Genomic DNA, 20,553 nt, shown 5'->3' with positions numbered 1-20,553 from the left:
TTTTGTGTGCCCATAGTAGGCTTTGTTTGAGTATTGATACAATCTGACATGTTAATCTCTTTTTTTTTTTTTCCAGCCACACAAAGGGGACATCAACTTTTCAAAAGCTTTCCAGAGGAGGGATTCCATTAGCCGACGGAGATGCACAATTGCCAAAGCCTCCTCCTTGGGCATACCCTTTATGGAGTGAACATGATATGTATCATAAGGGTACCGATAGGATGTCGAGATCTACTTCTCTAGCTATTGACCAGGCAATGGCTCATTTATGGGAGGCCAAAGTAAAATTTGTTAATGTGAGTCTTTCTGTAGAGAAGGAATTGGATAACCATTCCAAGGATGCTACAGTACCAGAATCAAAGCATGATAATGATTTGGAATGGGTAAGAGTTGTGTTGGCAGCTGATCCTGGGGTTAGCATGGATGACATAGAGGACCAAGAACCACCCCGTCGGAAAGACCACCGCCGTGTTCCAAGCACAATTGCCATAGAGGAAATAAAGGTAGGCCTTTAAGTGGGAGATATATTACTTGTATGTTAAATATGATAAAATTGCAATGATTTTATCATCCGAACTGTTACAAGTAACTGTATCTATTTTTTGGTAGTTATGATTATTTTTTCAATTGACCGTGTGAGATCCTTGGGTTTGTATTGTCCACTAGCTACATTATAATCTGGCCTGGGGTGTATGTATATAGAAGGCCTATTTGGGTTTTAATTAGTCTGGAAAGGTTGCTTCTGTAGGGTTTTTTTTTTTTATATTTATTTATTCGTTTTACACATTGTTGTCAAGGCGGCTAGGCGACTCAAGGCAGTTGGGGAGGGGGGGGAACCGAGGCGACACCAATTAGGCACCTAGACAAATATAGTTTTGCATAATCTGATTATGAATATAATCTTTTGTATCACTGCGTGCCCATTTGTATGTGATCTTAATGTACTGATGTTGCTATCTCATGATTTGTGTAGGCATATCTTTATTTGTGTTTGTTATAAAGTATCAACAAAGATTCAACTCTACAAAGCCTTGTCCTAATGGTTTAAGTTTGGTCCTGTTCCTCCTATTCGCTCCATATTGGGCCATAGCTTCTGTTAAATGATAAGTCATCCAGTATTAGTTTATCCTTTTCCTTTTAGTGCCCTGGGGTTGTTCAGACTGAAGCCTGGAATGGCTTATTTTTCTAATGGGTCTTAAAATAGACATAAGCTTGACCCTGAAGATTTCTCTAAGCCCTGTCAGGCTGGCATCTCCCAGGACTTGCTCTTACATTGCATTTATTGAGATTTGACCCCATGAAGTTCTCCTTTCATTTGTTGAAGCTTCCTTTTATTTATTTATTTGTTTGTTTGGTGTTGAGTAACTACTCATCCAGAGGATTAGTTGGTTATTTTTTCCAGCTGATGTGCCGTCATTATTTCTCCTATTTTTTGGTAATCTTGCTATCTGGTATTTGATGTTGATGATTTAAACCTTGGATTGGAGATTAAATTTCCAATTTATTTTCCTGTAGGCTGCAGCGGCCAAAGGGGAGGCACCTCCAGGGCTCCCTTTAAAAGGTGCTGGTCACGAGTCTTCTGATGCACGATCGAAAGTGAGTTTTAGCTTCAGGATTTGTATTTTGTGCTACAACAAACATGTACAAATTGATTTTGGATGTTCTATTTGAAGTACTTCAAAGTTGACTCTGAACAGGTTACGAATGGTGGTATTCCTAAGGCAACTGATGCCTTGTCTGGTGAACTTTGGGAAGTGAAGAAGGAGAGGATACGCAAAGCTTCAACATATGGAAAATTACCTGGTTGGGATTTGCGCTCTGTAAGTATTTTAAAATTTTAGTTATTGTTTAATTGGCTGTGTACTTTTTTTTTGTTCTATTTAGATAGTTGAATTTGCAACAAATATATAAGTTTTGAAGCAGTATCGATGTTCACGTGACACTGTTCACGTGAACAGTGCTATGGGCTCATATGGACAGCTGGCATGGAAGATTAGATGCAGCCAATCAGCCCAATCTCATATTCCATTAGTTTCTATTTTGTTAGTTATTTGTTTCTAAATTAGAGTTTCTATTTTAGTTGCTTAGCTGAGTTAGAGTTTCTATTTTAGTTAACTTCTAATTTTGTTTCTTAGCAAGTTTCAATTATAACGATAGAGTATTTTGAGGATTATTAGTTATTTATCTATTGGTGACTTTCAAAAAATTATGGTTTTCATATTGTTGGCTAGTCATCTCATTATTTCCATAATTATATACTCCTTACATATTCTTCATTTTCTGTAATTTATCATGATTGTTATTCTATATTTATTATATGCTGTTTCATTCTCATTAGTGAGTTATTTTCCCTTTATTTTCTTGTAGGTTATTGTGAAGAGTGGTGATGATTGTAGGCAAGAGCATCTTGCTGTGCAATTAGTTTCTCACTTCTATGGTAGGTATCCAGTTGCAATTAAGGTCGTTATGTATTGATTTTAATCCCCTGTTGGAACTGTGTCGCATAAAGTGTATCCTTGACTTATTTCTGGTATTATTGTAGTTCTTGTAATAATTCTTGCCTATCAAAAAGAAAAACAAAAATGGTAGCTATTGCCATACTTTTCGTTCTGCTATGTGCTTGCATAAAGGCTACTGTGAATCGTCTAAATGAATGCCGACTCCCTAAGACCATTTATCATTTGTTTATATTCATTACACTTCAAGTTGTATCATATGATGTTGATTTTATGCTTTAAATTACTGATTCTGTTATGTTCTAATCTTCCACTTCTGAGGATGTTGATTTCTTTGGAGTGGATCTATGATACATTATCCTGTGCATGGCCATGGTACCGGTGTTGAACAGGATAGATGTGGATATTGGCACTGGATACGGCACAGATTACTGTGTCTAATTGATAAATCTTTTGAGGTTGACTGCTCAATGGTTTATTTGATCAATAAATCATATGATGCTGTGATGGAACTGTTGAGATTGCTTAGGAAATAGCTCTCCTATGTATGCCACTATATCTCTAAGTTATAGACTCATCGAACTCATGTTTGTAACTTATTAAAAATTACTGCACCTGCATCTGTGGATTTAACTAAAGTCTCATTGACAAATTCAGATATTAATGTAATGCATATATGATCTCTTTTTGGGGGCTGGGGCATCTTCTTGCTTTCGTGGTCTTTTACTGCTGCTCATAAGTTGATTCTTTGGTCAGCCTGTTGCTTCGTTAATAGGGCCGTCTTTGAATATTTTATAATATATGATTTATATAACTTTATCACTTTTTCTGTCATTTTATCTATAATTTTATACATTTGCAAATTGCAAGCTTCGTAGTTAATACTCATACTATGCCAAGTTTGCTAGCTTGTTTGACATACTGTGACATTATTTTTTGGCTAAAAACTTGGGTTTGCAACATCGGATGTTTAGAAAGGTTTGGGGCTCCAATAATTTGCCATTTGTCTTGATTTAACTTTTAAGGGAGGTTGGGACTTACCATTAGTTGGTATAAGGCTGAGTTTGTTGTTGTTGTTGTATATTGTGGCATACAACAAAACAACTTTTAAAACATGTCATGTTTTTGGGACTTCCCAGTAGTTGACACATGCTTGAATCTTCCAGACTTAAAAACTGAACTGGATATGAGATATCTATGTCCTAGATTGTCCCCATATGATGCAACCTTGGGTTCAAAACCCTGATTATAGGGCGCTATAGCCCACCCAAGTAATAAGTAGGATCAAAAGTTTAAGGTAATAGCAATTCAGTATTTGATTGGAAGTTTAGAACCCTATTAGGAAAGAAGGTAAAACAAGAGCAGGGACAGAACACTAATTAGTTTGGGAAAAGGTTTTCTAAGCCGCCAGGAGAGGGTATGCTAGTACCTTCTCTCTATCTCTCCATCTCTCTCCACATGAAATGACCTTCCTGCCCTCCTATATACAAAACTGTTCTGTCGCACCTCATTGGTGTGCTCCTCTATGCTGCTTGCTCAGAGAACCCTCTCCCAATTAATTTAAAGGAGGGGATGCATTTGGGAATTCAGAAAATTATAGAATTAGGTAGAAACAAAGGAGGAATAGAAGGGCTTTAGTGTATTAGCCAAAAGGTAGGGTCTTAATGTACTTGTGAAGAAGTGAGTTTCTTTTTCTTCCTCACAATTCCTCACCCATATGCATGTAGACAAGCTTGAGATTATTCAATCTAACTCTTCTATCTTGAGTTCAAATCCGACGAAATTCTAGGGTATTTTCTGCAATTCCTTACGCTATTGAATCCAACTGAAATTGATCTCAGAAGTCAACTGATAATTGAATGGTTAGTTCTGAAATCAAGAACTTGTGGTAGGAACAAAGCTAGCAATGGTTTCAGACTTGGGGATCCTGGAGTTGAAAAACCCTAGTTAGGTGGCTTATGGGCCCACACAAACAATTAAAATCCAAATACAAGGAAGCAATGGCGATTCCTTAATTTCTGGAGCAATTCCACCCCTTACATGTAGAGTAACAAGTGAAGGGGTCAAACAGGAATTAAAATTTAGAAATGGATGACTATTCTGGAAATTAACAAAAGAATTGGGAATTAAGGACATCAACCTTGCCTCCATAAATCTGAAGGGGGCTTGGGTTTGAGAAGAATTAAGGACATCAACCTTACTGGCACTATAAAGCTTATCTGGAAATTAGTTACAAAGGACAGCATGTGGACCTCCTGGGTTTTTGCGGGGACCCTTTGCAGAGACTTCTCTGGTCTGTTGCCACGTCCTCAGATGCTTTCGGGGACTGGCGCAGGATCCTGCAGGTTAGGCACTTAGCTATTGATGCCATCTCCTCCAGGATTGATGATGGCCTCTCTAGCTCCCTTTGGCTCGACAAGTGGCACCCCTCTGGTGTCCTCTCAGCAGTTGTAAGCTCTAGACACATACTCCTTAGGTCTTGACAGAGGCTCCTTGGTAGCCTCCATCATCTCTCAGGGACTTGGTCTCCCGCCCCCTCCTCCCCCCCTTTTAGACATTTGGAGATCCCCCCACCCCCATCCCCTTGGTCACCATGGTGGAGGTGTTGTGGTTCTTTGGCTCCCTTTAGCTTCAGGTTTGTTCAGCTCCCATTCAACTTGGGAATTGGTTAGACATAGAGGCCTCCCCTCCCCCTAGCACAAGATCATCAGGTTCAAAGGCCACATTCTCGTCAAAGCTTTAGCACTTGGAAAGCCCTCTCTAACTGTCTCCTCACGCAGACTTTCCTTAGCCATTGTGCTAGATTCAGGTCTCCCCTTTCTGCTGCCTCTGTTGGAATGGCCACGAGGATGCGGACCATCTGTTCTTCTCTTGCCCCCTTTGCCACCTCTTTTTGGAAGAGAGTTCTTAGTAGTTGCTGGCCTGGCAGAAGAAGATCTCTTCCTGATGCAGAATTATCACCAAACTGGGCTTCTTTTATTAGGAACAAGTCTAGGGTTGGGATATATATATGTTGGGCCTTTGATCCCAAGGGTTTTCTATGTAATAAGCCACTTTAATGAGCCTAAACTAGGGGTATATAGGTTGCATACGGGATTAGCCCAATACTTAGTTTATTTTTATGTTTTTTAATTGAACCGGTTCAAATTGGTTGCATCCAATTGGTTCAATTTAAGTGATCATGTGACTTGGTTAAGTGGTAATGTGAGAACTTAAGTGGTCATGTGATGTAAGTTGGGCTGGATTAGGACTCTATAAGTCCAACCATTTTTTGAGTCTATTTCCTTAAGTATTCTAGTTTCCTAGTTAGTTTAAGTTACCTAATAGGTTATGCATAGGGTTAGGCCTTTCCTTTTTAGTGTCTAAGTCTATTTTTGAGTCTTCTATATAAGTTTGTAAGGGAGGCCAGCATTGAATACGAATTTTGATTAATGAAAAGCTTTTGTTTGCTGCCATGGCTGCTGCCCTGCTCTGTTGAGTGTTGCTCCTTGTGAGTGTGCATCCTTGTGGATCTCAAGGTGGAAAGGGATCGGTGGACTCCGGTTGACTCCTTACGCCATGACGGCTGGGAGGATCTCTCACTGAAGGTGGTTCCATCCTTCTTTGTTCAAGCTGCTGCTGGTGGATTCCTGCTGTAAGTTTGAATTTTTAAATTCTGTTTTCATTCCTTTTCCTTCCCCCCAATCGAACCCCCTTTATTTTTATTTGATTTTCCCCATAAACCCTAATCTGACATTGTCTCTGTGAAACCCTAGAACCTGTCCAGCCTTCATCCTACATCTGTTTTTCACCAAAATCAGATCACAGCCTCCCCATATTAATCCCTCCACTCGACCAGACCTGCAGCCCATTCTGATCAGTCCAAACCCTAGTTTTCAGCCTAGATTCTAAACCCTAAAACCCAAACCCTAACCCCAAAATTCTGGAAATTGAATTTTGTTTCAAAACTTGTTAAAATCTGTTTTAATAGCTTCCCCTAAGCCTGCCTATTAAAATCAGATATACATAACCCCATTCCCCCATACCTAACCCTAGAATTTAACCTAAAAACCCTAATTCTGCCCAATCAAACCAGCAGTCTTTTTTTAGATCCTATTGCTTGGCCTCTAGTGGGATTTTTCTCCTATCTAGAGCTACATTACTTCCCCTTTAGAGAGAGTGGATTTGGGTTGATATGACTTTTGGTGGAAATTTCATTTATGACTCTGTCTGCAAGCTAGCATTTTGTGCCTTCATCTCTCACATCTGGATGGAGCGTAATCTTCAGAGATGGACTTCCAACTCTCACTCTTTGGATAAGATTTGGAATGCCATCTCCTTAGACGTCAGCTCCAAGATTGCCTCGCTCCCCCATTTACCTGTAAGAGACTCCCCAAGGAACAAGCTCATTGTTGTTTCCTAGGGTCTGTCCCCCTCCATTTGTAGTCTCCCCCCCTGCTGGTTAGGCTAGCTGTTCCCTCCCTGCTCTCTTGCTCTTCTTTTGCCCTTAGGTTTGTATATTTTTCCCTTTTTCGTCGTAATTTAATTTTTATTCATCAAAAAAAAAATGTTTGGTCTGCATCTTCTTCGGACCTATTCAGCTCCAAAGCGGCTTGGGAGCTCATCAGATCTTGTGGCCCTTTGTCCCCTTGGTGCAAGTTAGTTTGGTTCGAGAACCATATCCCTCGTCATAGCTTCACTGTTTGATGAGTCCTCTCCAACTGCCTCCCAACACACTCTTTTCTCTTTCATCGTCAGATGCTGGTCTCCCTATCATGTTGCCTATGCTGGAATGCTGGAAGATGTGGAACACGTCTACTTCGCTTGCCCCTTCTCCTCTTTCGAAGGATTCTTCCTTTCACTAGGGAATGGGTCTGGGTGGATATGTCTTTTGGTGGTAACTCAATCTGTGATGTGGTGGGTAAGCTTGCCTTTGGTGCCGCAATCAGCAATATCTAGATGGAATGCAATCTTAGGAAATGGTCATCCAGCAGATTTGGGACTCCATCGCTTTTGATGCTAAAAGCGAAGTATCTCCGGTCTCCTCTAGGTGTGTTGATTCCCCAAGGAACAAGCATATTGTTTTGTCCTAGGGCCTTACCCTCTCCTTACTTCAGCCCTCTACCTCTTCTCCTCTAATGTTGGGTTCTGCTTTCTTGTATTGTAAGCACTGTAATGTTTTTTCTTTTTCCCCATCTCTTGGGGGGGGGGGGGGGGGGCTTGTATCTCCTTCTCCTTTGGTAATTAGTTTATTTTTCACCCAAAAAAAGAACTTGGATTATTCCCCACCATGTTACATTGTGATAGTACCCTTCGATTGGTGACTTGAGTCATGTCAAATTTTCAAAATGAGGTCATTCCTATACCTTGGCCTTATTTTCTGGTAGAGCCTTCCATCCTAGGCTCCTAGCACCTTCTTGACAAAATTTTTTATGGATGAAAACGTCCAACTAACAAATATGCTTACGTTGTTGATGCTTTACTCATCAAATTTTTGCACGTAACTCCTGACACCAAGGAGAGATTAATAAAAGGAAATAATTTGAGTTTCTATGTAGTCTTTTTCTTTTTCGTGTTGTTGAATAATGTTGTCAATTAAAAGGAAAGGCTGATAATGGAGCAGCATGAATATAATGACTTGAAGACTTATACTGCATCTTCAGTTGTTTTTGTTCTACTGTCCCCTCTATTATATTTTTTTGCTTATAGTGTTTCTTATTTCTTTTTCCTGGTGACAGATATATTCCAAGAAGCTGGTCTCCCACTCTGGTTACGTCCTTATGAAGTCTTAGTTACTTCTTCTTACACTGCTTTGATTGAAACAATTCCAGATACCGTAAGTTGTACTTTTTAAACTCTCTGTGGAGCATTGTGATGGAACTTTTACTTTAACCTTGATAATTTCTTACTGTTTTGTAGGCCTCACTTCATTCAATCAAAAGTAGGTTTCCTACCATCTCAAGCTTACGTGACTTTTTTGTGGCCAAATATCAAGAGAATTCTCCAAGTTTTAAGCTTGCCCAGGTGATTGATCAATAGCTAATAGCAGATTCGAGCTTCCTTCCATATGTAGTTGTTCATTCTTTCACCACCAATGCATTGCAAGAAAGTGTTTTATCTTGCTGAACTTATTATTATACAATGAAATGCCTGGTATTTTTGGTGTCCGTCAATGTAGATCTTCTTATTCCAGCCTTACTTCCACAGATTGATCTAACTATTAAGAATCAGGCTGGGTTTCTTACTGTAAATTATCTATTGGATTAATCTGTATGTTTGAAATTTAACTTTTAATCTTAATTGTAAAGTTTGTTTCTGGGGTCATTTTGGTATGCTCCTGCCAATGAAACAATCCGTTATTTCAGTAATATTGGAATGCAATTTCAGTGTATTTTTTTCCACTATTGTATTCTCAGGTTGGAAGCAATATTGTGTTAGATTTAAAGTTGGAATAATTCATAAATTATTTAGATAGGGTTGTATGCAATATTATTTTGCCCAAAGTCATATATGTTATGCAAAATGATTCATAGCCTGATAGCGGAGCCAAATTACCTATATAATTACTGTATTCTAGATTTTTGTAAAATATGACCCAAAAATTAACTTCACTGAAATAGTTCAGCCAAAATAGTTTACAAGCAATAACAAAATTTACAACAATAGTTTCAAGTCTGAGTTTTTTGTTGTTGTAATAACTGAAGTTTTGCAAACAAAGCTTTCCAACAAGTCCAAGATTGCTTAAATCTGATTTATATTGAAGGAGTTAAGTACCGGTCAAACTTTATTTAGTGTGTGCGAATTCTGTCAAAATTGCTCTGAATGAAAATATTTTTTTGGACATAAAAAAAAATAAAAATTTACCGCACCTTTGGTTTTTAGCAATATTTTATCATATTAAGATTTATGGAATTTTTAGATTTGAAAAAAACCCCAGCATTAGAAAGTTGAAAATTGCATCTATTGTCGAAAATCCAGTTTTTGTTCTTGAACTGGGGGTTTGACTTTTTTACTTTTGGAATTTGATTTTTTAACTATTTTTATTGGATTCAAATAGGGGGGTATTTGCTTATTTATGAAGAATATCTTAAGTAAATGAAATACAAATACAAAAACATTTACGTAAGTGATATTAGGCATAAATAAGTGTTTGTCCTGTGTCTGTCTTGGTTTCTGGCATAAGTAAGTGTTTGTCCTGGTTTCCCACTAAGTGAAACTCCTATTTGGACTTGGATTTTGCAAAATTTGATAGCGCCATTGTGTTTAAATGGCTTTAAATAGGTTAGTACCAAGTTTCAAACCCATCTAGGTCTAAAACCCACTGAAACCAGGTTTTGAGTTGAAAAAAAGAATGACCAACTCGACCTAGATCTCGAGTCAACTCGTTTTTTCCCAGGTTCAAAACCTTGTCGAGTTCCGAGTTTTAGTTCCTTGGATCCATGTGGTCGGCCCCATTTAGTTGGGCTATGATGTTTGTGTTGCTGTTGTTTTAATACACTCCAATCTTGAGGTCTGGTGCGGAATGTTGGGCAGTTAAGAAGTGGTACATAGCTAAGAAGGGTCGATACCCTAGAGTTTGTGTCAATGTTATGTGCTCCTTCCTTTCACTTTTATATTATTAATATTCTGTCTCTACTAGGATCCTTGTAACCGACCCATTTAGTTGGGATAAGGCTGAGTTGTTGTTGTATTTTGATACATCTTAATTGTCATCATTTTGGTTCCAATTCTTGTATGGCTCCATGTTTTGAAACATTAATGTGGTTTTGATTGCTGGAGAGTAGAAATTGTCTTCCTAGTTTTGAAGAATTTGATTTCTGTTGCAGAGGAATTTTGTTGAGAGTATGGCTGGATACTCTATATTGTGCTATCTTCTACAGGTAAAGTTCACTATTTCTGTCTCTATTGATGCAGTGTTGTAACAACTACAGACCCAATAAACCATTTCATTAACCTTATTATAACCTCACACTTAGTCATGGATGAGATCTTCCTCATAATCCGCACTATTCTTTTGTTCTTTTTGCGTTTATCTAATACAAATTAACTTAGGTTCCTTTTCTTTCAATTTTCTGAAGGCCCTTATGCCCATGCTCAGTCACCTGAACACTGATTTTGAGGGCTAGACCTGTAGCATATTGGGATGATCTCAGGCAAGGATTTAGAAATTGGGATCTGGGATCCCGATTTGCCCTGACCAATTCTGATCTGGATCAGCTGATTCATGAAAGGATCTAATGCATATAAGTCACCTAGAGGGTTTATTTTATTGGAAATAAGCTTTGGGTTGAGTTATGTATGTGTTGGGCCTTTGATCCCATGTGTGTTCATTGTAATGGCCTAAAATATGGGTTGAAGTTAGGCATATGGAATTAGGCTTAGTTATTTTATTTTTAAGTTATTTAATAGGCTTTGAATTCCCTCACCTTGCGTGAGAAGGTTTCTTTTTATTATTGTGCTTCTTGTTTATGTTACTTAGCAATAGAATTTTACTTTCCTATTCAGATTAGGATTTCTAGTTTTCTCTTTGAATAACTTGAAAGAGCCAATAAAAGTTTAAGTTTCTTCATGAGTATTGTGCGATTCAGTCATGGTGAGAAGCCATGGTCAGTGAGATTGTGATCCTGTTGGTGAGAAGCCTTGGACGGTGGGATTCTGATCCAGTTGGTGGGAAGCCATTATTACCCTTCTTCTCTTTTTCTTGTACTCTGTTTTTACTGCAATTAAGGTACTGTTTTTTATTCTCTTGATCTTCTCTTGAAGGTTGTCAATTCAGTTTTCTATTCTTCTATTTCCTGCAATCGATTTCAAGTCTGGTTCCTGTGATAGTGGCTTCCCTACTCTCACTAGGACTGCTAGAGTTAGGAATTTCTAGAGGTCTGATTCAAGTTCCGAGCTCAACAATCTTATATGGTCAGTATTCTATACATTAATCTGTTGGCAAGTTCTGAATCTGCCATGTGGATACTGCATTCTGCTCCAAGTGGGATTTGGTTCTTTTTACTCTGAAAACTATTTAATCTCTGATATTTATGATCTGTTTCAACTAAAATCATTATCAGAGATCAAATGTCTTTTAAGTTTCATAAATTTGACCTATCCTAGTGTCACTAGGAGTTGTCCACATCAGCAGATTTGACTATTGGATCTGGCTGAGTTTTTCATCAACTGTTATACCCCTATGGAGGACCACTCGACCAGCTTTATGAGCTGATCTGATTTTCTGATCTTGAGTAATTAAGTTTTCTCCTGTTCTTGAATTTCAGTTTCAGAATTGAATATTCTTCTGGTTACTTTTAAACTGACCGTTGGATCATTATCATCTTTTGAAGGACATCTATAATATTTATTTGTGATTGATTGTTAAGAGTTTAACATTCATTGGAGAAGGTTGACTTTTGGATTTGGGTTTGCTTGGGACTTGCAAGGGAGGTGTTTAACCTGAACCTAGGATTCATCCTACCTACCCCCCCACCAGGATCGGACAATCCTTGACTGATCAATATGTAAAATACACAAGAATTTCCAATTCCAATCTTATCTGACTGATCTGATAGTGGATCCACCAATCCTTGAATCATTGATTTTTGGTGTTGTAGATGAATCTTGCAGAGGCCCATTTTGATTATTGGCCATGCCATCTCTGTCCTAGATTTCAGATAGGGAGACACCCTGTGCATCTTGGTTGGCTCTAGCGCTTGACTTTACCCTACCTCATCCATCATGTTTCCCCCACAGAGAGCATCTGTTTTTGTGAGGCTTGAACACATCTATTAACATAGAGAAGAGTTGAGACAATATAACTGTAGGTTGCCTAGAGAAATAACTAGAGGACTGAGAGAGAACACAATCCAAAAAGACTGCTGCAATAGGGAACTGATTTGAATGAAAGAGGAAAGTAATTCTGTTCCGTTAGTACCATGTTACCCAGATTTGTCACTCTTCTGACGAATTTCATGTCCATGCGGTCAGGGCATGGAGTTGGCCATTGGTGTGAGATGGATATGGGGGAAACCCGCATCTGCTGATTCTTGAGATTTTCCTTAAAAAAATAAGAAAGAAAGAAACAGGGAGAGGGAAACTGTACAGGCTCCAGAGAGAGAGTGAGAGGGGCACCCCTCCGTCTACTCCTCTAGGTGCCATGTGAGAGAGAGAGAGAGGGGTGCCAGGTGAAACTTAGAATGGAAACTTTAGAAAGGAAAGGGGAAATAATATTTTTTTTTGTTTTGTTTTGTTTTTGTTTTTTATTTATTTTATTTATTTTTTTCTTTTGACAATTTTACCCTTCCCTTTTTGTTCCTTTGTCATTCTCTATTCCTAAGATCTTTTTTTTTTTTAACATATAATAGACACTTGCCAGTAACGCTAGTTTGGAATCTTCAATGGTGGTTATCATGTACTATGTACTTTTGGGGGCAATTGATTTGTTTTAGGACTAGATTCTTTATCCTGATTGGAGTAGGCCATGTCCCATGTGTTCCGCTCGAAAGAACTGAAATGGGAAAAAAAGTTTGTGAATTTATTTTTATAAAATAAAATAGCTAGCAGTATATCTAAACCTATTAAAAAATTACATGTACCCAGAGTCCGGAAATCCTATTTTTTGAGATTTGCAAGTCCAACACTAACGGGTGCTTGCATCCAGGTTACATAGGTTCATACAGCTCCTTTTAAATGACAAAACCCTACTCTTAAGAGACATATTGGGAAATGGGATGTTGTGTGCAGGAACGAGCGCCTTTTCTAAGGGCAATTGGACAGTCATCTGTAGGGCAGGATCAGACACATCATCAGAAGTACGAACAATGTTAACTGATGGTGAGGACGAATCTGGTGACTGCATCGCATTGGGCAATGGTTGGTCGTTCATGGTCCCTTTTTCCTTGAATCTACTCCGAGTGTAAGTTATCACATCCGGATTAGGAGCAGAGTAAACCAAATTCTCCTCCTTACCACCATCAGTAATAGACTCCAAATGAAACTCCCCCCTGAATTGGTAAACTATCAATGACCAAGGGAACAACAGGTGCAGAAGACAGCTCTTCCTCAAGACTCCCCCCTTGAAGAGGTGACTTAAAATAGGGTTCCGATTCATGGAAGGTGACAACCATGGTAACATAGAGACGACGAGAGGGAGGGTGATAACACTTATAACCCTTCTGGGAGGCCAAATAACCAAGGAAAATATACCGAAGAGCTCGAGGATCCAATTTAGAGTGGGTAGGGGTGGAATTGTGGGCACAACAAACACGCACAAATATTTTGGAAGGGAGGAGGCATTAGTAGGGTCTGGGAGAAAGGAGAGAGGTGTCTTAAAATTGAGGACACTAGAGGGAACCCTATTAATAAGTGTCACACCCCGGCCCGGTTTGTAAGGGCAAGGTGTGACCGAACGCCAACTGGCATTCGATCGATCCCCCAGGATCAATTAGTGCAGTACTCCATATCACAGTTCATAAACACAGTAAATCATTGCAGCGGAAGAGAATAAACAGTAATAATAACAATAATAATAAAGGAGTTAGATGATAACTGAGTATTAATATTAAGTGAAACCTGTGATACAATTTATAGTTCTTAAAAGGCACCACAAGTATAAAAGTAGAACAGTAACTACATATTATATTTAACAAAAAGTTTATAAACACAAAAGATTAGCCTGCTCCATCAGGCCAGATCAAGTGAACGCGCATGCATCGCATCCACAGAAGGCTTTATGAACTTCAAACTTCTGCACCGCACGGTCTCCCTCGGTGTGGAAGTCAGAAGTAGTAATATCAACATCATCTGGTTTCTCAAAACCAGCAGTACTATCTGAAAAAGAAGAGGTACCACAAGTTTGAGCTCCACCGAGCCCAGCAAGGGAAACATGCAAACACAAGCACATAGTCCATGATGCATGACTTACATCTAAGAATGCTACTAACATCAATGTCTAGGTCTCATGAGGTATAAATGCTACTGTAGTGGGTATGATATTCTCAGTCACGAAATGAACTCATCGGTTTTCCCAAGAATACCACTCTACTACGGTGGGGACCCGCCAGTTCCGGGATATACACATCAGACCCCGACGAACCCCCAGTGATAACCCTACTGTTGTTCCCATTCCGGTATGTACTCATCAGACCTGGGACAGTGAATGACATTCCGGTATTAACCCTTCAGACCTGCCACGGGTTATCCAACACCTTTACCCCTGTTGGCAAGGGTCGTAGCATTTGGGTTCATGATAATCCTAACCATATGCATACTAACATGATGGCATATGAATCAATATAAGATAGTAAGGTAATTCTAAGGTAATTCTGTCCAGCAATAGTAATAACAACACCAATTCAAGAACATAAGTAATTTCATGCATATGCATCATGTAATGCGTCCTAATTATATGCATCATCTAATGCAAACAAGGAAAAAACTATAAAATTATATGATCAAAGTATTATTATGATGCATGACATGACAATATTAACAAATAGAAATTAATACAACAAACATACTGAAATTAAGTCAAAATCCCCTTACCTGAAGTTGTAGACTAGACTAAGTCAGTTACCCTCCAAAGATCCCAGCAATACAGACAAGAACAGAGTATACAGCCCAAACACAGTCCTAAAACATTAGCAAAGATCAAGTGTTAGGGTCAGAAGGCAGTCTAAGGTCTAACCAAAGGTCCAGGGGCATTTCTGTCAAAAAATATTGGATTGGATTCAGAGGGCAGAATTGGGGTTTTGTTCCAATTGCATGGATCTTCACATGCAAGGACCCAATTTCAATTTTCACACTGTTCTAAGGTGGGTCAACCTGGGATTGTGATTTAATTATAAAAATTGCAATTAATTTGAGGGTTTAAAGAGATTTAACCCCAAATTTCTAACTTAGAGTTCCTTAATTTAATTGGGTTCAGCTGCAATTTGATGGACAACAAGAAATTAGCAGCCAATTTAAGGTCTGAACCATAAATAGGTTCAATTAAAGAGATCAGAGATGGGTCATTGGTCAATTTAGGGGTCCAATTTCATGATTCCCACCTATTCTAAGGTGGGTCATGCCTAATTAATAGTTTAATTTTAAAATTTAATATCAATTTGGGGGTTTTGGTCCTGGTGCATGGATCCTTGCATGCATAGGTTTAATTTTATGTTCTAGGCTGTATTTAAGATGGGTCAACAGAATTTGGTTGATTTAATTCAAAACCATTAACCAATTTGAGAAATTGATCAAATTAACCTAATTCACTATGCCATGGTTCAATAGGTTTCATGTTTCAGCTGTAATTTGAAGTACAGCAGGAATTATATAACTTAATTCAAGATCTGAACCTCAATTGGGTCTAATTAAAATGTTAGGGATGGGTCTTAGCCTATTAAACCAATAGGTTTAAGCTTTAATGGCAGAATTTTACTATAGGGTTAATTAGAGATGGAGAAAACAAGAGAAGAAGATGGGTACAATAGGTTCTTGATGACTTACCTTAATTCAGCAGTAGACAGAGGTGAAGGCAGTCTCAAATTGTACTTCCAAGCTCCAATTTCAAGTTCCAATCCAAAGCCCCAAGTGTAGACCTTACTTTCCCTTCTTCTTCCTTTCTTTTCTCCTTCTCTTATGTCTCTTCTCTAAGGCTCCCAAGTCTGAATCGTTTCTGGTTCTAAGTCTTTAGGATATGGGAATAGTAAATAGGACTTATATCTATAGTGGTTAAGTTAAGGGGCTGTTTGCCTTAACTATTTATAAAATCTGTTTTCTAAAACTAATTCCTAAAACTGATTTCAATTAGAATTTCGTACTTATTAGTGTATTCTAACTGTATAATGATGTCATATGACATCAGGGGTAATCCGGGTACGGGTAACTGTTGGAAATAAGATTCCCCACTAGGGATGTGGGTCCCACTAGGTAAAAATTACTATTCTGCCCCTAGTACAGTAATTAAACAAGAATAGTGTATATATGTATATATACTTAGATTGGGATTCTTACCTATATACCAGCCTAGGATATGGTGAGGTTCCGCATATGCTCGACCCAGCAAGTCTGGCATAAGAAACTAATATGCTAGAACCCGGCAGGATTTTCAGATTCAAGGATAGCTAGCTGTCCTAGCTCCTCGGAATCCTCCACAGTTGTGTCAAAGGATTGTTCTGAATCCACCACCGATGCAGCCCATAATGTAGAGGCTAGCATAGACACAGACCCAGAACCTGGCATTACACAAGTTCGAAAAAGTTCAAATTAGAGGCGGGTTTCACACTCCCCCAACCTTATAATAAATTTCGTCCTCGAAATTTGACGTACCTGGCAAGTCAAAAAGATAGGGATATCTTTGTCGCATCACGTCTTCCCGCTCCCAAGATGCCTCACCAGGAGAGTGATTACTCCATTTGGCTTTAACAAAAGAGATGGTACGGTTCCTTAGATTATGTTCTTTCCTATCAAGGATTTCTTCTGGTACCTCCTCAGATGTCAAATCAGCAACTAGCTCAGCAGGTTGCTGTGGTAAGAGATGCGTAGAATCTGGTATATATTGCCTCAACATAGAGACATGGAAGACATCATGCACACCTGCAAGTGATGGAGGTAATGCTAGCTTGTAGGCCACTGCTCCTACTTTGGCTAGGATCTCGAAAGTACCAATGTACCTTGGATTGAGCTTCCCTCTTTTACCAAAGCGTACAACTCCTTTAGTTGGAGATACTTTTAGGAAAGCCTTCTCTCCAACCTTAAACTGTATGTGTTGTCTTCTCTTATCAGCATAGCTTTTCTGTCGAGACTGGGCAGCCCTGATCTTTTCTTTTATAAGATCAACTTTCTCACAAGTAGATTGAACCAGTTCTGGACCCAAAATGCGTCGCTCACCAACTTCATCCCAATTTAATGGGGTGCGACAAGTTCTTCCATACAATGCCTTAAAAGGAGTCATTTCAATAGATGCTTGGTAGCTATTATTATAGGCAAACTCAACTAGGGATAAATGCTCATCCCAGCTGCCACTTATCTCTAGTGCACATGCCCTAAGCATGTCTTCCAATGTCTGAATTGTTCTTTCTGATTGGCCATCTGTTTCAGGATGATGTGCTGAGCTATGGTTCAACTTGGTACCCATTGCACTCTGCTGACTCTTCCAAAATCTTAATGTAAATCTTGAATCCCTGTCTGACACAATATCTATTGGCACTCCATGTAGTCGAACAATGTTATCAACATACAGCTTCGCCAACTTATCCATGGAATAAGTAATCTTCATAGGAATGAAATGGGCTGTTTTTGTTAGCCTGTTTACAACCACCCAAATGGTATCCATACCCTTTCTAGTGCGAGGGAGGTCTGTGACAAAATCCATTGTAATCTGTTCCCATTTCCATTCCGGTATAGACAATGGCTGTAGCAATCCACCAGGTCGATGTCTAATAGCCTTTACTTGTTGGCAGGTCAAACACTTTGACACAAAAGTTGCTACATCATTCTTCATTCCATACCACCACAAGTATTGCTTCAGGTCCTTGTACATTTTAGTACTCCCTGGATGTAAAGACACCAAAGATTGATGTGCTTCTTTCAACACCAAGTCTTTTAGGTCATCAACTACAGGCACACACAACCTGCCTCTGAACATGAGGACACCACTTGGAGTTAAGGTAAAGTCCAAGTCTCGCTGTCTACCTTCCTTGATCTCTTCCATTATTCTTTGAAATTCTTCATCAGAAGATTGAGCTGAAATGATCCGTGCTCTAAGTGAAGGCTCCACAGTTAATGCAGCTAGACCCTCAGTGGTATTTCCCCTCACAAAGGTCATGTCCAGATCCTTGAACTCTTTCACTAGATACTTGTTCAAATGTATCATTTCTGTTGACCAGTCTGGTAATTTTCTGCTCAGAGCATTAGCCACTATGGTAGAGGATTTCACATTCATAGTCCTTTACAAGTTCTAGCCATCTTCTCTGTCTCATGTTCAATTCCTTCTGAGTGAAGAAATATTTAAGACTCTTATGATCTGTGTAAATCTCTATCTTCTCTCCATAGAGGTAATGCCTCCATATCTTCAAAGCAAAGACCACTGCGGCCAATTCTAGATCATGTGTAGGATAATTCTTCTCGTGCTCCTTCAGTTGTCGAGAAGCATATGGAACAACTTTCCCATGTTGCATCAATACACATCCAAGTCCTACTTTGGAAGCATCAGTGTACACAACCATTCCTTCAGTGCCATCTGGAACAATCAGAACAGGGTCTGTTATTAGTTTCTGTTTTATCTCTTGAAAGCTTTTCTCACAAGCCTCAGACCATTCATACTTGGCACCTTTCTTTGTCAACTGTGTCATAGGCACTGCTATCTTAGAAAAATTTTCTATGAACTTTCTGTAATAGCCAGCTAATCCCAAGAAACTCCTTATTTCTGCCACGGACTTGGGAGTCTCCCATTTCACAGTCGCTTCAATCTTAGCAGGATCTACTTCAATTCCCTTTGCTGAAACAATATGGCCCAGAAGCCCAACTTGTGATAGCCAAAATTCACATTTGCTGAATTTGGCATACAATTGTTTCTCCCTTAGCCTTTGCATTACAAATCTCAAGTGTTCTGTATGTTCTTCAAGTGTTCTGTATGTTCTTCTTCATTCTTGGAGTAAACCAAGATGTCATCTATGAATACAATTACAAATTTATCCACCCAGATGCTCTTTTGCTTTGAAGCAATCTTCCAGATTAACATGCAGTTACCAACCAAGTTCACTTCTTTGATTCTTTTGATGCCCAAACCTCCTTCATTCTTTGGCAGACACACCATAGCCCAGGGAAGAGGGTGAAGGAATCTAGAAGTATCATTACCCTTCCAGAGAAAGGAAGCCAAAAGAGATTCCAAGGACTTTATAGTAGCTTGAGGCGACCAGTAGATTCCAAACCAGTAAATGTAAGAGGACTCCAGGACTGATCTGATAAGAACCAACTTGCCTGCATAAGAGAGGAGCTTGCCTTTCCATAACTGAAGCCTTTTGTGAATGAGATCCAGCATAGGGGTGTAGTGGTGAGCTGAAAGCCTGGCAGGGATCATAGGAAGCCCCAGGTACTTAACAAGCAAGAGACCTTCTTGGAAACCAGATCTGCCAAGAAAAGGGACTTTATCCGTCGCCGAAACCCCTGCAAAGAATATGAGAGACTTTGAAGGATTGATGCGAAGGCTCGATATCTCATGGAAGCGTTGCAAGCATGTCATAATAGTCTCCAGAGAGACAATGGAGGCCTTAGAGAAGATCATTAGGTCATCCGCAAAAGCCAAGTGAGATAGGTTGAGAGTTTTACACTTAGGCAGAGGAGCAATCAGCTGTTGATCAGTGCAAAGCTGGATATCCCTGGAGAGAGCTTCCAAAGCCAAAGTGAACAGATAGGGAGACAGAGGGCAGCCTTGCCTAATTCCAACAGAGGCATCAAAGTAACCAGCCGGGCTGCCATTAACAAGCACAAAAAACTTTGGGGAAGAGATGCAAGCCTGAATCCAGTGGACAAAGATGCAGGGAAACCCCATCATGGTCATCACCTGGCTGATGAAGTCCCACCTTAGAGAATCAAAGGCTTTGTGAATGTCAATCTTCAAGAGAATAGCAGGGGAATGGTTCTTCCTCTCAAATCCTCTGACAATGTCATGGCAAATAAGGATGTTGTCCGAGATGTGTCTTCCAGGGATGAAAGCCGATTGGTTGTCATTGACAAAGATATCCACCACACTTTTGAGCCGCCGAGCAAGGATCTTGGCAATGAATTTGTACAGAAGATTGCATAGAGCAATAGGCCTGAAATCATTCATAGCGGAAGCACCATCCTTCTTGGGGATGAGACAAAGAAAAGTGTGGTTTATACCTTTGACCTGATAAGGGTTGAAGAAGAAGCTGACAATGGCAGCAATAAGATCCAGCTTGATGATGTCCCAGACTGCTAAAAAGAACCCCATACTAAAACCATCTGGGCCAGGAGCACCCGACACTTTGAGAGAGTGAATGGCTGCCACAATCTCATCTTCATTAGGAATGGAGCTCAACGATCCAAGGAGAGCCGAGGGGATGAATTTGTTGAGCAGACCATTCGGGATTGGAGAAGAGGCCAACTGAGGGGTGCTGAAGAAACC

At 39.4% G+C, this 20,553-nt stretch overlaps 1 protein-coding gene across 4 annotated transcripts in view; it reads left to right on the top strand.

The window, feature by feature from the left end:
- LOC122667611 (phosphatidylinositol 4-kinase beta 2-like) overlaps positions 1-20,553 on the top strand; it is a 44,122-nt gene that overhangs the window by 14,735 nt on the left and 8,834 nt on the right. For 3 of the 4 annotated variants that reach the window (XM_043863953.1, XM_043863954.1, XM_043863952.1), the window contains 7 exons: positions 77-503; positions 1,516-1,596; positions 1,674-1,820; positions 2,368-2,437; positions 8,174-8,271; positions 8,355-8,459; positions 10,262-10,315. In XM_043863953.1, coding sequence (XP_043719888.1) covers positions 77-503; positions 1,516-1,596; positions 1,674-1,820; positions 2,368-2,437; positions 8,174-8,271; positions 8,355-8,459; positions 10,262-10,315 — 982 coding nt within the window. The remainder of the gene's footprint in view (positions 1-76; positions 504-1,515; positions 1,597-1,673; positions 1,821-2,367; positions 2,438-8,173; positions 8,272-8,354; positions 8,460-10,261; positions 10,316-20,553) is intronic. The other variant, XM_043863955.1, reaches the window with a different exon arrangement.

This window comes from Telopea speciosissima, chromosome 7, assembly GCF_018873765.1.
Source record: "Telopea speciosissima isolate NSW1024214 ecotype Mountain lineage chromosome 7, Tspe_v1, whole genome shotgun sequence".
Taxonomy (NCBI): Eukaryota; Viridiplantae; Streptophyta; class Magnoliopsida; order Proteales; family Proteaceae; genus Telopea; species Telopea speciosissima.
The sequence above is the reverse complement of the archived record's forward strand: the minus strand, read 5'-3'. Positions and strand labels throughout refer to the sequence as shown.